Below are 21,660 nucleotides of genomic sequence, written 5' to 3'. Positions count from 1 at the left end.
GACGGCAAGACCGTTGAACTGGTAAAAGATGATGTGATTACCGATGTGCCTGGTGAGGGTGAGTTGCCGATCGACGTTCTGAGTCCAGAAGAGTGAGGTGAGTTATAGACAGCCTTGTGCTCCGGAGACCTGGACACCTTCTGACTGCTATAGGGAAGTCACTCTAATGTCTGATCCGGCCTTCTGGATTTGTATCCAGCTACCAGAACCGCGCGACGCCCGTCTCAGATCTACCCAATCCACTACCTGTCGCTCTCCGACGCAATGCGCAGTCGCACAACCGTTGACGTGCTTTATCTCAGCAGTGCTGTCTTTGATGGCAAAGACGATTGATAAAAGGACTCCGTTGTTCTCGGTGAGACTATGTTGTAGCCGTCTTTATCGATTGTTGCAGTAACCCGTCCGATGGGACGGGAGGTCTTTGGCGAGGTTTGTGTTGTTGAAAGGATCGGTGTCGGTATGCTGCAGCAAGGTTGGAGACTGCTACATGCGGTGAGTAGATCGATGGCGTTGCTGAACCGACTTGGATGACGCTAGCTGTAGGCACCTTTGTCTCAACTACCCGCAAGGTGATGGAGAGCTGCAGTCTCAATACTGAGACTCAGATGACAAGCCGGTTGAGAACCTTTGTTGAAAAGAGAAGAACACGAAGAGAAAGAAGACTCTGACAAGAGAACATATCAAGGTGTAGCAAGAGTCTCGGCCTTGTTGATGTGGTTGCGACTGTTGGTCGCTTGCAGCTGGAGGTGCCGCATCCGGAAACATGACCAACATGCGGCTTTCTGAAGACGATTCCTTTTGTTTTCAGTTCGATGAAAGCAACTGGAGCAGAAATGATCACTCTGCAGGCTTCGTCTTCCACACCACCAGCTTCCGGGAGATGGAGAGCTGATAAGTCTTGCAGCCGGGTCTTTGGCCTCTCAGCTAGTCATGCTATGAACTCTCCCTGGGTCTCTGTAGCCGTATCCTCGGTGCGTCCCGTTGGATTGGTATGTCCTGCCAGTAACCATGTCGAGCATAGAACTGACTTCAGAAGCATCAGGCCGGACAAGCAGCTCCCATGAAGCCTTTTGGGAGACAGAACATGTCGTCCGAAACCCAAATTCTACATAGGGTTCATCTAGAGGGGCAGGGGTTGCACTCCGCAATTCCTGGCGGATGCTCGGGCCACCAGTCACATTCCACATACTTTGCAACAGCCGCTTGCGGTTGCAACCAGACTTGCTCTCATATACTCTGCAGTGCTGCGAGCATTCAATTCGGGGCGGGCCCTGATTCTGACCGGCGGTGATTTGCCGATGGCTTGTCTGCAGTGATTGGCTACCGACGGGTTCTTTGTACGACGAACGACTCATATGACAGGCGGCAACAAACATGATCGTCATGGAACTGGCTGCTGCATTCCATAATCTCCGATACGCCGGCGACGAACTTCACTTCGGCCTCCCCATGAACTGCTCCTGGCTCCGCCACTGCGAAGACTGTGCGGTTCGCCCCAAGACCAACTATATCATGGTAACTTTCCCACTACGTCTGAAGCTCCTACCACTATTAGCGGTACCCTTACAAATTCCACCATCTAAAGAACCTCGGCTTTTGATCTAGAGAGCTATGTTGGTTGCTGGCGCGATTTCTTGCAGGAAGCGGGACCCTTACGGCCCGCTACCGCCCTACCCTGCTTCGAAGGTCGGCTCAGATTGCAGGAAGTTGAAAGCTTTAACAACTCTCCAGGGTTATCACCTCCACAGCGCTGTCGTTGCTCTGTCAGATCATGAGGCCCCTAACATTGTTTGCGCTGGAACCCCGTGCAGCCTCATCCGACCAACGACAAGGCAAAGCCCTGAACTGTCTCGGTTCTCTGGAATTTGACACACATCAAAATAATAAGACCCAGCAGCCGCCGAGTGACATCCATCTGCTCGAAGAAAACCCGAGAACGTTGGATTACTCTCCACGCGCATGACTTTTCGACGACTACCCCAGAAACGAAGGCGTCGACACGAAGCGGATAATCTCGACCAATGCCCTGGTGCAAGTGATTTGTAAGTGATTTTTGCTAACTCGCGTCCCACTTTTGCAGCTCGCTGGCTTGCGTTCGGGATGACCGGTAGCCAAGCTGTACAGATTACCATGGTTCGCATCCGCAGGAAACTTTGGTTTCCACCAGTTGCGTTTGGCTTTCCACATGCTCTTCTTGAATCAGCCTCTTGCCATGTCGATAAGTCCGTCCAGAGGAACGACAGTGTAAATCCCTCCACGTACTTTTGGTAGCCCGTTCCATTGGCCTGCTACTGCTCAGCTAAAGCTTAGCCCACTACTCCGCAGAGTTCAAATCTTACTTTACCGGTGCAATTTACATATACAGAGAAGACACCCAGCGACATCCCATTTCGAAACAGCAGTGTTAGGGGGCGACGAAGATATGACATCCTCGGTTCGTGGCACTGTTGACACCCAACCACTGGGCCCACTGCAGCATAGCCTCCTACCCTACCGCCCAGTCGAGCTGGGGATCAGTCTAGGATACTACTCCTGCTGCTGACGTTGACATCTTGAGAGAGGGTCTCAATGGACTCTCAAGCCAGATGGTCGCGCCCTTGTGCACGAGTTGCTCGAGGAGTACACCAAATTGTGTCTGACCCACACATGCTCTGTATCTTCCATTCGTCGCATAAGGTGTAGTGAATCGCAATGAGACGATTGATGGAGTGTTTGCTTCCTCTGCGAAATGCGGTGTCGCATGGGCGTGCTTTCTGCGAGGCGTCAACCAGGCAAGTGTGACGCTGTCAACAGCCGTACCTCGAACATACCAAGCGACTAGAACTTCAGTCGATTGCGGGGGTGTATCCATTCTTGACACAACGTTATGCAGCCCATTCGTGGGTCCGCCAGCGTGGTCATGGGTGCAACCTCATGCAAAGTCATCCATGGGATGCGGAGGCGTAGCGAAGCCTCACATTTATAGGTCCCGATTGCTGCTAGTGATTTTGATCGAGCTAAACGACAACGACACGTTCATCGACGTGTCCATCGGTGTTCATCAACGCGTTCATCGTCGTGTTCTTCAACGCGTTCATCGTCGTGTTCTTCAACGCGTTCATCGTCGTGTTCTTCAACGCGTTCCTCAATGCGATGCGTCGAGGCAGCACCTTTGCTTGGCAGGCCCCTCTAGGTAAGGATCTGCAGCTCGGCTTGGCTGGTTGATGGGATCAGGCTTCCCGGTCACAATCAATAGAGGACTGTGGCACTCATTCAAAGACAAGACTCCCGAAGGAGGAATTGTTGTCTGTCATCATGCTTCGCCTACGACGATGTAGGTCGGAGCCTGCAGTCGACATCGCAGCCAAGCGGATGCAGACTCGGAAAGAACCGTGTTTCCAGTTCTCTGTACCCTTGCGTCAGTCCCAAGCAATTGACGGAAAGAATGTCAAGTATGTCGTTGCCCCGTACGGATCTCTCACTTACACCAAGAATGATCGGGGAAAGGTATGCTTACGATGTCTCAAATGGTCACTTACGGTGGCCGCGAGTCCCCAGCTGCTCCCTAAGGCCCAGACCCAGAATGGGCATGCTCGACTGGTTGAGAACTGGGGCTCTCCTGTCGAAATGATGGACTCCGATTGCCCTCTGTGCAGGTTGTTTGCCTTTCATGCCTGCGACTACCAATTCGTCAACGGTCCCATGCAAGGCCGGTCTTACGATCTTTGCCAACTCAGCGTCAAAGTCAAGCATTGCCGACCACTCAATCGCAAGCGTGTGACCTCGGTCGCGAATTTCTGGTACCTTGATCCTACAGCGGGCAGCCCTCGATCCAGCTCCAGTCAGCCAGCAGGGGAAGGAGCGTGTATTGGGAGGACAGATCTAACGGCAGCAGACGGGCATGGTATTCTGTGCCCAGTCCTGATTGACCCCAGTACCGTTGACTATTCTTCGATACGGACATGGCTTTCGGACTGCCGAGGTAACCACGCTGAGGAATGTAATCTTCAACCTTCTGAGATCTTGCCTTCTTTGCAATTGATTGACTGTTTGGCGTTTCCACCAGAGGTAGTCCAAGCGCAACCTCAGCACAGATTCGTCGCTCTGAGCTATGTATGGGGCGTCGGAGGTGTCGGATCTCAATTTTCAGGCGATAGTCTCATCTGGAGGCTATTGCCCCGTACAATCCGAGACGCTATCGTGGTCACGACCCAGCTCGGATTTCGTTACCTGTGGGTCGACAGATATTGCATCCCCAAAGCGAGAACGCAAGAGCAGATTGGCAAGATGGATATCAGTAAGTCGCCTATTCGCTTTGACGCTGTATCTTGTTGAGATGGATGCTCCTGCTACCGGGTCAATATCAGTACACACTAATCGAAAGCCTCAGTCTACGCTGGTGCGGAGCTCGTGATTGTTGCAGCTGCTGGCGATACTATCGAATACGGTCTACCTGGAATTGGAGAGAGGAAGCGTATACAGCAGCAGCCTTATGCACGGATTGGCAAGGATCTGTTTGCCTCCACTCTTGGTGATTTCAACTCCATAGGCCTACACGCCATGCCCTGGTCGACGAGAGCATGGTGTTTCCAAGAAGCCTTGCTATCTCGCAGGCGCCTGGTTTTCACGGACGACAAAGTTTACTTCTTCTGCCGCCAGATGCTGTGCATCGAGACACTGAGTTTGCCGTTTCACAATCCGCAAGATAGGCCCCTTACGTCTCGGGTAAATGCCTCCACCGATTTCTACAAGTGGCTCACCACAAGGCGCCTTCCGAGCGGGAACCCAGAGCAGATCTATGACATACTGACAGAGTACTCGACGAAGGATATGACATATGAGTCCGATGGCCTGAATGCCATTGTCGGTGTGCTACGTGCTTTCTCAAATTCCGACGGCAAAGTCGAATTCAACAGCTATGCAGGCCTCCCCCTACTTGGTCGCCCAACTCGAAAAGCCTTCTTATCCGCACTTCTGTGGTCGACTCATACACCAAAGAAGAGAAGATCAGGCGGTTTGCCAAGCTGGTCCTGGGTTGGGTGGACGGGCTCCTTTCGTCGCGATCGGGGTCTCAGAAGTGTTGATGACGATATTCGGGTACGTTTAGTCAAGCAGGATGGTTGCATATTAAGCTGGAAAGATTTCGTAAAGTCGGGCTTGTTGAAGGGGAATCCATTCCCACTATCAAGATATATCGAGCTCCTTGTGCAGACCACTTTCGTGCACATCGAGTACGTTGCCACGAGTCGGATCCAAGGTGGCGGAGGCTACGTTATCCCTCTACAGCATTTCGACGGCGGGAAGGCGCGATATGCGAAAATATCACTGGACTTCGCTCAAACATCTTCCCCCAAACTGGGCGATGAATCCCATGCCACAATCGTCAACAGCCCGACCAAGTGTATGATGCTCATTCCACCGGATAATCACCAGAAGCTCTACGGGGTAGGTATACTGCTGCGCCCCGTTGGGGGGGTCTTTGAGCGGTTTGGAACAGTCGGATTCGCCTACAATGGGGATGTTTGGGATGCTGATGGGAACTATGACAGCCTCCTGGTGGACACTGACCCGAAGGCGACGATCGAAGGCCTCGATCTGAAACGAGAATGGATCCGTCTTGGGTGATACCGTCCACTTGCATGTTAGAGGAGAGCGAGGGATATACTGGAGTGACTTGCAGGCGGCCATATCCTCAAACCCCGGGCTACCTTGCACGTGTCTGGGATGGGAAGGAGCTGTAAAGGGGGAGGATCGCAGCTCTGGCACTCTTCCGCCTGCTCTAACATTTCTGGCCGGCAGCTTAGATGCTCGTTGTATGGTCAACAGACGCTCCGATACACCCAATCCGAAATAGCGAATACTTCTGCGGGTGAACTGGAGCCACCAAAAGCCTTCTCCAGAAACGGCCTAAAAAGGTAATCCTTCGTCCCGCCATGGTCGAACCCTCGCTTTGCACTCGCAGGGGTCCTTTCGGCTGTATGTTACACAACCTCGATACCCCGCGGCGGGGCGGACGAGGCGAACGACCAGGCAGCCGCAGTCCAGATCTGCCTGACTTGCTCTGTCTCACTTGAATTCCAGGGGGCAATGACCTTACCAATATCGTTGCAATATGTCTGGTAGCCATCCGTCAAGGGGGCGTGGTCGTGGGCGAGGTGACACGGTCCTACCCTCTCACCCAAGGGGGGGAGGACGGGGTCAGAGTGGTCCTACTGGACCGGCCGCTAATCAATATGCTCAGACTTTGGGCCGTGGAGGCAGCGACGGGTCGCGCCATTTCCGGGGTGAGTATCGAGGGAGTCGAGGCAGGGGTGGGGACGGTCGAGGTGGCGGCGCCAGAGGTGGTCGCGGAGGTGGCGGCCAAGCTGAAGTGACTATATTTTCGTGAGGACACATCCCACTCTCAAACCTGATGTTGAATTGCTAACTCCTTTGTCATTTCAGTCACGGAACGGGCGATTCTGCGCTCCCGGATACGGCCACTCGTCAACTCGAAAATCAAATCCAGGACAATGTGAGACTCGAACAAAAGAAGACATCTCCTCTTGTAGCAAGGCTGCCCCTCCGGCCGGGCTTTGGCACTCAAGGACGAGAAGTATTGCTATGGACAAACTATTTCCAGTTGGTGTCCTATGGCGGCCTGCTTCTCCACCGCTACGGCCTTGACATATCTCCAGATCAAGCAGGGAGACGGCCGGCGGGAAAAAAGGTTCGCCGGATCATCGAACTGCTGCTTGAAGAACACCTTGGTCAATACAGTCCGGGGATCGCCACAGATTTCAAGACGAATCTTATTAGTTCGGCTGAGCTTGACATTGACCAAGGCGCGTATACCATCGTTTACCGGACGGAACACGAGGACGAACCCGAACCCAATGCGAAACGCTATCGTGTCCGCTTGTTGCGTACGGCTTCGTTGACAGTCTCTGAGCTACTGGATGAGCTAACTTCAACGAGGGCCGGAACGTTGCTTGGATCCAAGGAAGAGATCATCCAAGCCTTGAACATTGTCGTCGGACACCACCCCAAAGCAGCTTCACAGGTCGCGTCCATCGGATCCAATCGGCACTATGCGTTGAACGCCGCTGCTTCCGATAGAATGGCACTTGGCGCGGGCCTCGCAGCGATTCGCGGGTTCTTCATCAGCGTTCGAGTCGCAACTGGCCGACTCCTCGTCAATGTCCAAGTCAAGCACGGAGCCTTCTATGAAGAGGGTCCCCTCGAACAACTGATGGCAGCCCATCTAGCGAGCACCGGCAACAGCAAAGCGAAACTTGCAAAATTTGTTAAGAAGCTTTCCGTCAATGTCACTCACATCATCAGGAGAAACAGAAGGGGTGATCAGATTCCCAGGATCAAGAGTATTTCCGGGCTTGCCACACGGCGTGACGGTGTTGGTTTGCTCCACCCACCGATTGTCCCTGAATTAGGGGCGGGGTCGAAAGGTGTTATGTTCTGGCTGGAGAGCTCGGCCGAAGGGTCGTCATCTGCCCAACAAGGAGGTGGCGTGGGCGGCAAGAAGGGCAAGAAGCCAGCTAAGGCTGATCCGAAGCCTCCTCCGCAAGGCAGATACACCAGTGTCTATGACTACTTTCGCTCAGGTATGGAAGGCGTCCCGGCTGCTGAATATGATGCTAATGGTGCCTAGAATACAACATCGTCATCACAAAACCAGCCCTACCAGTAATCAACGTCGGTACTCTCGAGAGACCATCCTATTTGCCCGCCCAAGTCTGCCATGTCATTGCTGGCCAGGCTTCCAACGCGCAATTGACTCCCGCTCAGACACAACAGATGATCCGTTTTGCTGTCCGAGGACCAGCACAGAATGCACAGTCGATCGTCACTTCGGGCGCGCAGATGTTGACGGCCAACAACCCGACACTTGTAAGCCACCTCCCCCAAGCCGGACAGGTCTGTTCACGAGTTCTTTTAGCTAATCAGTTGCAGGACGCATTCGGAATCGGCACCACCCCAAGATTGATGACTGTCCCGGGGCGTGTGTTGAATTCGCCAAGCGTGCGGTACGGGGCGCAACAAACGATCTCTACAAGATTCGGCAGCTGGAACATGGTTCGGGTTCAGTTTACCACCAAAGCCGACTTAAAGTCCTGGACGTACCTCTGGATCTCCACAGAAGCGACCAGAGATCCATGGAGCCATGAAGGGGAGCTGCAAACCTCAGTCATCGCTCTAACTTCCAAGCTACGCGAGTTGGGCATGGCTTGTAGCGACTGCACGAGAGGCCTGCATATCACAATCGCTCCCAACACTATTGAGTCAACTATCGACGAAGCACTCCACCGATTCACATCCACTCCGGAGAGGGAGCCTCCGAAGCTCGTTCTTGTCATCCTACCATATGCCGACGGTCCAATCTACAACCGCGTGAAACACGCGTGTGACGTCAGGGAAGGACTCATCAACGTTTGCGTCGTAGCTTCGAAGTTCGCAAGGAAGAACGAGCAATACCTCGCCAACGTGGGCCTTAAGTTCAACCTGAAGCTTGGTGGTCTGAACCAGAGCCTGGAACCATCGAAACTAGGCATCTTGTCCGAGGGCAAGACGATGGTTGTCGGAATCGACGTTACCCACCCGTCTCCCGGGTCTTTGGCGACCGCTCCTAGCGTGGTTGGCGTCGTGGCCTCTGTTGACAAATGGCTCGGTCAGTGGCCGGCGGCGTTGGCCATCCAGACTGCCCGAAAGGAGATGGTGTCCGGTCTGAAAGCCTTGATGGAATCGCGTCTGCGCATGTGGAAAAAGCACAATGGCACGTACCCCGAGAACATCCTGATATACCGCGACGGCGTCTCCGAGGGACAGTACAATCTGGTACTTGACCAGGAGCTGCCTGAGATCCGTTCAGCTTGCACGGCCTTGTATCCCGTGTCGATGACGAAGAAGGGCATCCCACGCATCACCATCATCATCGTCGGCAAGAGGCACAACACACGTTTCTATCCCACCAGGGCGGACCAGGCGGACCGCTCTTCCAACCCGCAGAACGGAACCGTGGTCGACCGTGGTGTGACGGAGGCACGGAACTGGGATTTCTTCATGCAAGCACATACGGCGATTCAGGGCACAGCAAGGCCGGCACACTACTACGTTATCTTTGACGAGATCTTCCAAGCGCGCAAAGTCCAGCAGGCGCCTTTCGAAAATGCAGCCGACGTGCTCGAAGACCTGACACACAATATGTGTTACCTCTTTGGAAGGGCGACTAAGGCTGTCAGCATCTGTCCGCCGGCCTACTATGCGGATCTGGTGTGTGAACGCGCAAGATGCTACTTGAGTGGGTTATTCAGCCCGTCTGTCACCAGCTCGGCGGGTAGCATGGCGGAAGGCGAGGAGGCCCCTTTGCGTGAGCCGGACTCGGCTTCGGTGACGATCCATCAAAATGTGCGCGACACCATGTTCTATCTCTGATGGAGGGGAAGTCGAACCGCCTCCGGCATTTGGTTCTGAGTCAAACCAGACGTCTTTTCTATCCCAAACGGAAAATGCGCAAGGCATGATGTGATGGCTATCATACAGTGGGAGATACTTTCTAGGTAAGGGAAATTGTCGACGTGTATTTGAGGATATCAGTCCCAAAAAAGCAGTGTAGGATCCTTCCAGTGGTTCAATTGGGCGATAACGTAGTAAGTTGTCACTGGAGTATCGGCTTCATTCTGGATATTCTCAGCTTCGATTTCCACTTAAGCAAGAAGATGGCAAGAGTCTTTCAGAGGCTGTCGCCCGACGCCTCCCCTGCTGGGGTCGTCTTCGTAGTCAACAGAGCAATTCAATCCACGCACATGATCGTGACTGGGATCACACCTGCGAACCAGTCACGAATCGAAAGGGGACGCCTTGCGTGGACTCTCTCCTGGTTCAACCACGTATATCCATCCATTGACACAAAACTGTGCAAGGTGCAGCACGAATCAGACTCCGCCACGTTCGACCATCGTGATTCGTGACTGCAGCACTGGCATGAATGAGAGCTGTCCAAGTGAGCGGACCCTCGACTTTGCAAGGTTGCAAGGGGTCTCGCAACTCTCGGAGGCGGAACACGTAAGTATGCAGGCCGGTGCGGCCAGCCACATGCTGAGAACATACCTACAGTAGTATTGGTGGTTGATCAAGACGAACCTGGTACGCCAATGAACTAATCTACAAGCCTAAAAGGCTTGGAAGCGTCGTTGGATGGCCCTGTAGCAGGAGCGTGATGTTATGCAATTCGTGCAGCAGCGGCAGTCAATGTCAGTCATCCTGACACCTCAGACGCCCATACAGCTCAGCTGTATGCGAGTGAAAGCACACCGGTCGGGATAATGGCCAGTGAGGGCGCACTGAGCCACCGTCCACCCCGGCCGGCCAGAGGCATCCCTGCTGGATCTGGAGAATCGGCGTGCCGCCTCCTCACTTTTGTGACAGACGATATAATCGATCCCCCGCCATGGCACACTGGCACGAGGTCTTCTTGGTGTGATATGGTCTCCCACAGTCGACTCCTCCTCCTTGCACTCAGTCCGTCCTCAACGTCGCAAGCTTGCAGAAATTTCCCGGCAAATTATGGCGAGAAAGAAATCCCACAAACCCAAGGGCGAGACGAGAACGTCTTTCATGTTCCCGTCACTCCACCAGGCCGTGGCCAACGCGGTCTCCGACCAAATGGCCGTTCCCTGGTTCTGCGAAATCGACAGCGATAGAGGCGCCCGCAACAAGTGGACCATCCACGTCATGGGCAGGTTCCGATGCAGGAACACCTGTGGCACGAACGGCTGGAGTAGCAAGAAGGTGGCGATCCTCATCCGGGGCTACGACCTGAACGGGTACAACGCCGTGGTGTTCAACCAGCGGTGCCGGACCTGCGATCAATTGGGGACTCTGACGCTGGACGAGAATTCATACGTCGAACGAGTCGCCGACCGGATCCAGATCTGGGCGGGCGTCCAAGTACGGCGGGGACGCCATCCGACGTCGAAGCCGAGCAAGCCGCACGAGAGGGCTCTTTGCGAGGGTTGCAAGAGGGGCGTTTGTCGACAGACGGATGGCTGGGAGGAAGACTATTACTGACTCAATGCTGAGGGCTGAATTCATATTTTACCTGGGATTCCCGGCTCGAGGGAACTGCCACTGCCGCTGGACGGCACATGTTCGAGGCGTGGGAAGGAGACGTGTCTTGGGAGGGAACAGGTACAGCAAATGTGTTGTTGTCGTGCGGTTGGGTTGTACAGACCGTTGCTTGACATCGACCGGGACTCTGCGCGCTCTGATATACTGTGTAAATACGGAGTAGCCGACAGATACAGTACCTCGCCCAGAAGAAAAACTACAAACAGCACACTGGCCCCATCACGGATGCCTTCCAACAAATCAAGAATCAGTGCCAGAAAAATATGGCGAAAACGATGCTTTTCTAAAAACCCAATGGACTGCGAAAGACCACTGCGCAGAGACTGCGAGGTAGGAAGACGGTTCTGTCGCGTATACCTTCAGGGCCGTGGTGCTGTTGCATATCAACGATATGCCTAGGGCCAAAAAGATTGACTTCTCTCTCGAACCGGAATCGAGCCGGTGACCTTTCGGTAACAATTAACCAATTACAGCCGAACCAGCGGCACTCCTACCAAACCGCAGAAGTGTGAGAATGGCGGCAAGGAATCGGAGAGTAGAAACCGAGACCTCAACCACATCCCATCCTCAAGCGACATTTGCTACCACGGAGGGACAAAGGGGACAATGAAGCAAAAAGAGACCCGTACAACACGAGGATGAAATGCTAGAGGCACAGGCAAAGAGACATTCACTAGATAGACAGCCTGCTGCCCTACGCGACATTGATATCTTCCCGAACCAGCCAACCTCTTTCCTCGGCTAACCTTAACACAGAATCCACAATCAATACGAGCACGTGGACAGAGCCCTGCCGCTCACGACGAACCTTGTGATAGAGGTGACGGCGGCACGAGGTGGCACGAGGCGACACTGGCCCTGCTGCAACCCACGGCCCGACCCTGGGTCAGTCCGACATTTTCCATGCGAACCTTCACGACCCATACACCGGCAATAGGCCTATATTCGGTGCAGCATGGACGGCTAGCCAACCACGGTATGAATGGGCGCAACCGACAGGTGCTCCCGGAACGAGCACCCAGGTATGGCAGGCACCGACTCGATTCGAGGACCAGAAGCAGGTGGAGAGGGAACTGGCTGACCAGGCACTGATCTACTAGCAACGCTACGACAACCTCCACAGCGAGTTGCAGAACAAAGACCAACAGCTCAGAGCACTCGCGGAACGTATGGGACGGATGGAGAAGACCCTGCCACCTCCACCCTCTCGACGACCGGACGAGGAGCACGAGGGAGCGGAGCAAACAATGCCGCAGGCGCAGGCGAACATCGAACCACCAATCCCAGTACTGGTGCGATAACACGGTACCTGGGAGTCTGGCGCCCCTCATGTGCCGACAAGTCACCATGGGCACTTGAACGAGGAGTGACCACGACCATACCTTGGAACGCGGTACACCACCAAGCACTGCCTCGTTCCAGTCACACTCGTACCAACGACAACCTCAACCATACACGTACCAAGATCAAGCCCGACCCTACCCAATCCCAGCACAAGCCCAACCCTACCCAATCCCAGCACAAGCCCAACCTTACCCAATTCCAGCACAACCTAATCCTTACCCAGTTCCAGCCCAAGCCCAACCATGGGATGGCCAGTACCAGGCCGAGAATTGGCTGCTGACACTAAAGGACATCTACTACTGGGAACCCGCAGAGACTCCTGTGAAAATGTTCATTGACCGCTATTGTACGGTTGCCGCTATAGAACCGCTGAATTTAATAATCAGGGTATTGCCAAGATGCCTAAACGGAGACGCCATCGCCTAGCACAGTGTATTACCGTAGGAGGTGAAGAGCTAGATGAACCAGTCACTAGACGAATGGGACTGGCAGTTGATGATGGAATTCAGAACAAGCTTAACAGAGACCCATGAGAAGGCCAAAAACCTCAGATTTCGATATCTCCTACGCCGAAGAACTACCACTGAACACCTACCTGCGGCAGAAGAAGACCCTGTTGGAGGAATCGGATGTGAGGGGCACTATAGCTACCGTGCGCAGCGTATAGGAGGGTCTAGCCCCGGAGTTACAACGCATCACACCGATCAAGGACTTCGAGCAATAGCAGGACTTCTGCATTCGAGTCCGAGAAAACCAGTCTGCAGCAAACGAGTCGTATAAAATGTTCGGTAGAGAGACACGGAACCACCCAACCTACAATGGGGCCCGAGGCTCCTACCAGAACCAAAACCAGGGCGGATACCAAAGCTAGAACCAGGGCAAATACCAGAGCCAGACCCAGGGCGGATACTAGAGACAGGGTGGTGCTGATGCCCGACCTGCCTCCGCTGCTCAAGCGACTGGCAGATCCTGGGGACGGGGATACAACAATCGAGACCCTACAGGGAATCAACCCAAGTCTTACCCACATAAAGCCAATACGTCGTCGCCCAGGAAGCCTAGCAGGGGAATGGGCGGAACTGTTCTTCGATCACGTCATACAACATCAGGGCATACCGATCGGCATTATCACGGATCGAGAAGCCAAATTCACCTCCACCTTCTGGAAACAGCTCCTCCGACGCCATGGAATTGTGGTGGCAGGAGGCATTGGTTGTGCCTACCTACCACAAGAGGTTGCCCGGGTACCGGATGCAGTCAAATATTATCGTCCATAGCCAGTAGGCACTCTCCAGACTGAACACAACTATACTTGAGCAGAAGAGACATTCCCAGATTGCCACTCTGCAGGAATGGAGAGCTGGCTGACCGCAGCGTACCACCTACAGGCGGACGGCCAGGCGGAGAGCCAGGCGGAGAGGGGTAACCAGCTGGTCGAGACAACCCTAAGATGCATGCTGATCGAGAGGTACGAGGAACGGTGGTACAAGATCATCCCAGAGGTGGAACGCGCCATCAATGCGAACATCAACCGCTCCACTGGGTTGTAGGGTAAGAAAATAGGTGCGGCAAAGGGTAGACCGCCCGGGGATGTCACTTCACCAACCTATTGTAATCTGTGATATGAATAACAACACTACTTTTACTTTTTAGTGACTCATCGCTACAACACAACAAGATTTTCCTTTACCTTTGTTACACCGCCATGGTATTTCCCTTACTTTCCGCTTATGGAGGACGACCCACGGATGGGTAATGAAACATCTCGAATTGGACGCAGAGCGGAAAGCGTGGCATCATCTTCGACGGACCAGAAGGGAGAGGCCTCACCCTCAGCCGCGACTCATTGGCCGCGCGGTACGCTTGACAGAGCCACGACCGAAGACCCTCTGACTAGAATCGAGACCGAGTCCCTGCCTGCCACTACAATGGACGCGACAGGAGAAAACCAAAATGAGGTGGTCAAAGACGGAAAGGTGATCAGAGCAAGGCAAATCAAAAACAGGTATGAGGATATTACAACTGTTATTTGGGACGCGGACATACAGGGCTACCACTGCCAAGGCCTGGTGAACTACGATGGGAAGGGCCAGGTTAGACCGAACATGCACAGTCACTTTCCGGTTTTTCTCTGGCCAGGACGGGCCTTCTTCGACTGTAGCACTGAGGAGGTCAAGAATAAAATCCCGATCTACGTCAAGTTGGCAGACAGCGTTGCGTACGTGGTGTGCAAAATCTACACTGCCGGAGAACGCTTTGAGGCATTTCCGGGTGACTTCGATGCGAACGGCGACCCGAGACCTAGCCGGGGAAGATGGGGAGCAGGACCTAGAGTGGTGTACGGAGGTGTTGAATACTACCCATGCTTTGGCCGAAACTACGTCTTCTGCGGTGATGACTACGTTGCGGTAAACGCGATACCAAAAAGCGGCAACTCAAAGGTCATCAAGAAGCTCTCTGGTCAGGACCTCAGCACCCTCTCGATAGGGGCCTTCCAAGTTCCACGGGGAAATCGACACATCATACCTGACCTGCGGTTCGAACGAAAGTCTCTGGGGGAAAGCGACAACAAGGAGGCGACACCAGAACCAAACGAGCAGGAAGCTACATGCTGGGAGATAGCCGAGTTCAGGAATGCCACGGTACATGAAATCTGGTTGGCAAGAGATGCTGTCACCGATCAGGTGAAGCCGAGCGCTGGGACAGGCCTGAGCGCCAATCAACCTGATCAGCGCCTTCCGCGGACACGGTCTGAAAAATTGAAACAAAGCACCCTGGGAAGAGGTCCTGGATTGCCAATTGAATTGCAGAGCTCTCCCGGCCCAGTCTCAACCACGCAAACATCTCCCACAAGTACACCAGAACCGGTTAAAGTCAGCAGATCTACTGAACCAACCACTACCCGGCAGGTACAGGAGCCAGCCAAAGACCAAGACGGAAAGTCGTCTCAAGTACCGGTCTTGACGATGCCAGGAGGCGACTACGCGAGGAACCAACAGGAAATTGCTGTACGAGCATTTCATGTTCTCGCTGGGACTATAGAGACAACCGAGCAGCACCTCGTCAACCTAAAGACCCTAGCGGAACAGCTGATCAGATCGCAACCTATCGTTACATTGGCCGGTAATTCTCTTAACCTTGCTGACAACCTAATCAAGCACGGCAACTACCAACAGGTCATGAACATCATAGACGCCTTGCACCACGACATGGCGGCAGTGAGATGGCTACCAGGTTCAGACACGACTAGAGACACTCTCGGACAGAAAATTATGGCTATGGAATCGACTGTCGAAGAGGAAATGGCGAAACTGGCAGAAGACCGCAAAGCGAGCAGAAAAGCGCACAAACACACTGAGGCCTTGGTCAGAATAAGCAAGCCGTGGCGAAAATTCGTATTGGCACCCATGGTAGACGGTCAGGTGGATGGGGCAAAAGCGAAGGCGCTGGCGGCAACCGGACCATTCTACGGCGAAGATGGAGCTCCCTGGAACATCACAAGGATTCTGAAGAACCCGGACAACCCAGAGTCGGGTCCGTTTGGTCAGTTTGTCTTCTGCAAGCGGGGAACCGACGGGGAGTACGACAAGGAAGATGCAAAGGACCAGCAGAAGAAGGGCCTTTTCTGGACCTGGGATGGGAAACCATTGCCAGCAGACAACGAACAGCGGATCCTTGTGCCCTTCGACAAATGGTCCGGACGATACATTTTGGCACTCGACCCAATGCAGACCTACAAGGAACGTCATTTTCATATGACCAACGATTTCTTTTACACAGTAGATGGCCTGATGTATCAACCACCACAGGACAAGCAATATGTGCCATGGGACATGGAGACACACGGACTCTCCAGGATAAGGAAAGCACCATATGTCTATGTCAGCCTTCTGACCACCGGAACCGGAAATCAGAACCGAGGCGACCCCGACCTCGCCCAGGTCGACGCCGAGGTTAAGACAGGGCGATTGTGGAACGCCGACGGAAAGCCATGGGTCGACGATGATGAAGACGAGGAGCCCGCGGCAAAGAAGCTGAAGGTGTTCAACCTGGAGGATATTGAGGATGTCAACATTGACGAATGAGCCACGAGGACGTTGGATTCTCTGTCCCGGGCGCATGTGGCAGGCAGTCCCCCTCCTGCCGTGTTCCTTGTGCTGTCCTTGCCACAATAGGACCAGCTGTGACATTAGTCCACAGCGGAGAGCGGAGCTCTCAACAGAGATAGACGCAATAAGACATTGAAGACGTATCGTGGTGCCCTACCGCAGCACAGGCCGCTGGACGGCACATGATCGAGGGTGGAAAGGAGAAGTCTCTTTAACAGGGAGAAAGTACCGCAGCCGTGACATTGTAGTGCGCGTCTCTAGTCTATTCTTGCCCCTGGGCAGGTACCTGGGGAGTAGACTTTCACAAAATATTAGTTAAGCTCCTGCATGTATTCAGAGAGCTCCAGCATGACTTCCGTATTCTGTCGCAGCGCATGCGTGGCTTTTTGGACGGAAACCGAACCTTCGAGATGGATCTGCCTTCCGGTCTGCAGGGCGCTTCAAGATTCCTGTCATACTCCTCGATGTGCCAGTTTGCAGTAGTATAGTCCACTTTTCGCTAATACCCTGGGGTGTACGTCCCACAACCACTTCTCGAGACACGAAGGCAACTTCGTTTCAATGCTGTCGTTGAGTTCGGCAGTGTAATATCCAGTAGCCAGTATTTTATGAACGCCTATGACAACTTCCACGTATTTACGGTTGTCAAGGATGAACAATCAGAAATGGCTTGTACTCAAAGTGAAGTCATTTCACCGCCAGCGTGGCGTCGCCTATTTTGTCCGCGCCTCCGCAATTCCAGTTTGTTTCTTTCCTTTCTTTTCTCCCGGGGTTGACACATTGCACACAGTTTCCGAAAGAATGCAACCCTCGACAACGCAAGCATGGCCTCAGTTCACTCTGAGCCTTCCAGCTTAGCATCGGACGAACCTCGCGTTCCCGCGTCGGGGGGTTGCATGTCCTTTCGAGGCTTGTCAGCCGGCGCGGTAAAGAGCGAGTTCGTGGTCACCATCGCTTCGGCGGTGCTGTAGACCCTAGAAACTTTCATATCCAATCGAGAACATGAGCATGGCATCATTTCACTCTGAGCCTTCCAGCTTAATATCACAATACGACTCGCCAATAACTCAAGTATGAGTTTCACCGATCCTGGTTTGGGCTGCTCCTTCCCCACCTTCCAACAAAGCGAGAGCAAGAGTTGATTTTTGGTCAGAGTACTACACATCCACTGGTGCTGTTCAAATCTCTTCTCAGCTGGTATCTCATTGCCACGCCCCAGCCGATCAATATGAGTGTAAGTCCTCTCAACGTTGTCCTCTTCTGCCAGCTACTTACTCTGGATTCCACACCTAGGTGATCTTCCTGTTCTTCCTTGCCACAAGCCGATGCAAACAATGAACTTCTGCCGTTTCTGGTGCCTTTACCTTGACCTTCGCTGTTGAGCACGATTGATCACCAACACTCCTACAAGACGCCAAAACCATCGCACAGTTGTCGAGCCTCATAAGTCTAGCAGGATTTCTCTCTCCATGACCGCTGGCTGAAACACCGTCTCAGCCTTCTGCACTCCGTGGACTCTCGCCGCTCTTACACCTTCGCACCCAATTTTGCTACTTGCATGGACGTCAGTCATGGTCTCACACAAATTGCGTAATGGATTTGCGTCCATAATGCCAAGTTATACCGGACCTGCACTTGTGTCACCCGAGAAACCTTCGAGGAACACCACTGCTCGAGTTCTCCCTGACCAGTCACGGCTGACGCAGACCAAAATCACCTTTGACAACAGTACAAGACCATTTGTGGATGCTCAGTCTGTGGACGTGGGCAATCTCGGTGCTCCTCCTCGGCATTCGAACCTAAAGCGGAAGACGCCCGATGAGGTTGATGATGAACCCTTCAAGACTGGAAGCAGGGTATCGAAGTAGGTCTTCGACCCTAAGCTCGATCATGAAGCCTCGCCAGGCCAATCACAGCGAGTTGAGGGTTCTAGCCAGAATGTCGGCGAAGCTGATTATACTTTCGTCAAGAGCTACGATACACATGCACAACCATCCGGCGGCTTTGACACAGAGATCTTCTCATGGCAATACCAGGACGACGACTTGGAAGCTTATCTCGACGACGACAATGAGATAGACGATGAAGGCATTGATTCAGATGAGAATGAGCTAGCATTTATGGACAAATATGAACCAGTCTTTGCCAACAGTCCACTGGAATGGATCTTCCGATCCACTCCGCCGGACGATGTTTCTTCTGGAGATTTCAGTAAGTCAGCACTGCTAGTGCCTGGGGTTTGCTACGTTTAATTACTAACGAATTTCAGATGAATGTCGTCAAAGGTACAGAGAGCGAATCAGCATCATTGTCAAAGAACTCTCAGAGCACATGAACGTCTTCAGCCAACTCGTCAAAGAGGGCAGGATCAACTTCCCTGACAATGTATTCAGTATTGGATTTTGGGCTCAAGCTCACCGGATTCCCAACCACATCATTGTTGACAAGCTTATACAAGCAACGCCTCCTATTGTGCAGTGGCTTCTCGGTAGGCATCATATCGACTCCAATTTAATTCGAGAGAAAGCTCCCAAAATATCCAATTCGATGTCCGGAATTCGTGGTTGCTATGGCGACTTTGGTTCCAATGGCTATGAAGATGCGGATTATGTCGGCAGCACAGGAGATATGGTCTACAGGGCTAAAACCCACCAGTCAATCATCAGAAAGCTATCCAAGTTCAATAGCACCTCTTCGAAAACAGCAAAACACTATCGCGTTCTACAACAGGATGGCTAGGAACCTCATCTACGCGCCTTGATGCTCTTCATCAACGACGACAGTCCTCCGATCTGGTCATTATACGGGGAATCCATTATGATTCTTATTATCGACAGCAATGAACACGCCTCAGGGGCCAACATATATAACCCGCCATGTGTCGTTCAAGTCGTCCGCGCCGTCCGAGAGAAGCTAGGCTTTACGCCACGATCTACCATCAAATTGAATAGAGCGATGCCCTTCCACCAACATATTCGAGGTGGTACTCGATCAAAGTCTTGCAGTCACTGTGCAGCGACCCCGGATATGCCACACCTAAAGATTAGGAGTGTTGCTACAGCAAGTGGAAGAGTTCGTAGTTTATGGTTCCCAGCAAAAGATCGTGACGACCCGTATGAAGCTTCCTGGTGTTGTGTTTGTGAGTACTATTGGGAAAGGTTCAGGAGACTTCCATCTGAGAATGAAGTTCAACGGCATCGCAAAATTACATTTCGTATCCAGTTCCCAGCACCCTCCACTGATACGGATCGAAGCAAATGTGGTATCTGTGATAAATCAGCCATGGACACAAATGGTAAGAGGCGACGGATTGAATGGTGTGGAGCCTTACAGATAATGGTTTGTACACAGTGCAGACGGGGAAAGGACGCAGAGATTCAGGATGCTCGGTTTTTAGAGATTGCACGGCGTTTCTCTCCAGCACCAGCAGCGCTGAAAGATGTGGCGTCCTCAACAACACAAGCACATCAAAGTACTGAAGGCGAAAATAAACGCAAGCGCCGCAAAGCAGTCCGTCGACCATCTGACAAGTCTAACGCGATATCATGCGAACATTGTGGTAGAGATGGCCCTGGTCTAAGATGGTCCGGGTTAGTCCGTATGGATCTTTGCAAGGTATGCTACAACAGATACCTCTCGACTGGGGCCTTACCGGATGTGAAACCAGGCGAGGTATCACAAGTCAAGCAAGTACACCGCAAACCAGTGTTCCGGCCAATCGATAGGGAACGAGCGACTAAATGCGAGCATTGTCAGCGATCAGGCGTCATTGAGTGGTGTGGACAGGTGTTTATGGACCTTTGCTCGAGCTGTTCCTCTGCAGTCCGTAGTGGGAGGTTGGTATTGTAACTTCCTTACGGTAGAGTAGAGAGCAGAAGAAGAACAACCAACGCAAAAGGCAGAACAGACAGGCAATAAAACCAATCCGCAATCGAGTCACACGTTTAAAGAGCTATTGAGCATATGACAGCGCCGTGCAAGATGCAATCACTACTACGAGCACCGAAGATATAAAGGCAGCTGCCCGTGAAGCTGCAGCGAAACCGACAGAGTCGATACCACTGCGCATAGAGGGACATATGTGGTTGCTTGGTTGTGAGCGCTAACCGCTGCGAAGATGCCCTCCAAACCGCATGGCCGAGACGAGTGAGAACTCCTCACCACCCGTAACAACCCTTACACTGGGACTAATACCGCGAAGGGAAACACGAAATCACAGCTTTCATTCCAGTCTATCCTACCTGACCGCCATCTTCGACACCATCTCGCCGTACGTGAGCTTTAATCTGTCGCCACCTCGGATCTGTCTATCACAAGGGAAAGTAATAATGTTTCTGGAGAAACCCTTCCACACAGCCTCCGAACCAGCAGGAGAAGCCTCCCACAGCCCATTCTTGTCTTCTATGTAACAGGACGGAGGCGTAGCTGAAGGAATGAGAAGGTGAAATGACAGTCCTCATGACTGCAAGGGCTGCAAATGCCTCAAGTTGTCTACCTGAGTTATCTGAAGAAAGAGAGAGTTAGTGTGTGTCACAGATGCCTCGAGGAGGAGGGGAGCACCCTCCAGCGCTAGCCATATAAGGACTGGTGGCATCATGTGACATTCTAGCCTGGCCTATGCATGTCCACACCTTCTTCGTTGGCTTGATGCTCTTGTACTTGCGGTCCACTGTGTGGATTTCGCATCAAGTCCTCTTCAGGGTAGACTTTCACCTGGCTCCATTGATTCATCATCACAGCATTGACCAAATGTCTTCCTCAAAGTATTTTGAAGCCTTGATCGCCTTGGTGCAACTCGAACCACACCCAGGACCGGATCCCTTCGGACGACCGGTCCCAGACCATCTAGACGCAGTTGAAGAGGAAGGGGACACGGAAGAATGGCGCTCATCCGAGATCGGACAGCTCCTAAAGCATCGTTTGCGCAAGTACAGTAAGAAGCAGATGCTTAAGTTCTTGGTCAGATGGGAAGGCTACGGTCCTAGGTTAGATGAATGATATGGAGAGCATCTCCCGGGTAACGTGAAGGAAATGGTGAACGAATACAAGGAAGCGAATGGGTTAACGGAAGACTTCGACGTGAAGGAAAGCACGCGCCGTCGTT

General features: G+C 52.9%; 5 protein-coding genes across 5 annotated transcripts; all 5 read left to right on the top strand.

Annotated features, from left to right (window-relative positions):
• Window positions 1-3,351: 3,351 nt before the first annotated feature.
• G647_06433 (uncharacterized protein) lies at window positions 3,352-5,604 on the top strand (the record flags this gene model as incomplete). The annotated part of the gene is made up of 4 exons (XM_008730754.1): window positions 3,352-3,486; window positions 3,538-3,820; window positions 3,875-4,276; window positions 4,370-5,604. 4 exons carry the CDS (start codon window positions 3,352-3,354, stop codon window positions 5,602-5,604), a joined length of 2,055 nt encoding a protein of 684 aa, XP_008728976.1.
• Window positions 5,605-6,212: 608 nt separating this feature from the next.
• On the top strand, window positions 6,213-9,408 carry G647_06432 (uncharacterized protein; the record flags this gene model as incomplete). The annotated part of the gene is made up of 4 exons (XM_008730753.1): window positions 6,213-6,349; window positions 6,424-7,580; window positions 7,628-7,866; window positions 7,930-9,408. The coding sequence occupies 4 exons, from the start codon at window positions 6,213-6,215 to the stop codon at window positions 9,406-9,408; spliced, it is 3,012 nt and encodes a 1,003-aa protein (XP_008728975.1).
• A 1,131-nt stretch (window positions 9,409-10,539) lies between these two features.
• On the top strand, window positions 10,540-11,043 carry G647_06431 (uncharacterized protein; the record flags this gene model as incomplete). Its single annotated transcript, XM_008730752.1, has 1 exon — window positions 10,540-11,043. One exon carries the CDS (start codon window positions 10,540-10,542, stop codon window positions 11,041-11,043), a length of 504 nt encoding a protein of 167 aa, XP_008728974.1.
• A 3,332-nt stretch (window positions 11,044-14,375) lies between these two features.
• On the top strand, window positions 14,376-16,532 carry G647_06430 (uncharacterized protein; the record flags this gene model as incomplete). Its single annotated transcript, XM_008730751.1, has 1 exon — window positions 14,376-16,532. The coding sequence occupies one exon, from the start codon at window positions 14,376-14,378 to the stop codon at window positions 16,530-16,532; it is 2,157 nt and encodes a 718-aa protein (XP_008728973.1).
• A 1,634-nt stretch (window positions 16,533-18,166) lies between these two features.
• Window positions 18,167-19,295, top strand: G647_06429 (uncharacterized protein; the record flags this gene model as incomplete). Its single annotated transcript, XM_008730750.1, has 3 exons — window positions 18,167-18,420; window positions 18,490-18,767; window positions 18,826-19,295. The coding sequence occupies 3 exons, from the start codon at window positions 18,167-18,169 to the stop codon at window positions 19,293-19,295; spliced, it is 1,002 nt and encodes a 333-aa protein (XP_008728972.1).
• Between the last annotated feature and the right edge of the window lie 2,365 nt (window positions 19,296-21,660).

This window comes from Cladophialophora carrionii (assembly GCF_000365165.1).
Source record: "Cladophialophora carrionii CBS 160.54 unplaced genomic scaffold supercont1.5, whole genome shotgun sequence".
Taxonomy (NCBI): Eukaryota; Fungi; Ascomycota; class Eurotiomycetes; order Chaetothyriales; family Herpotrichiellaceae; genus Cladophialophora; species Cladophialophora carrionii.
This window is presented reverse-complemented; position numbering and strand designations above follow the sequence as displayed.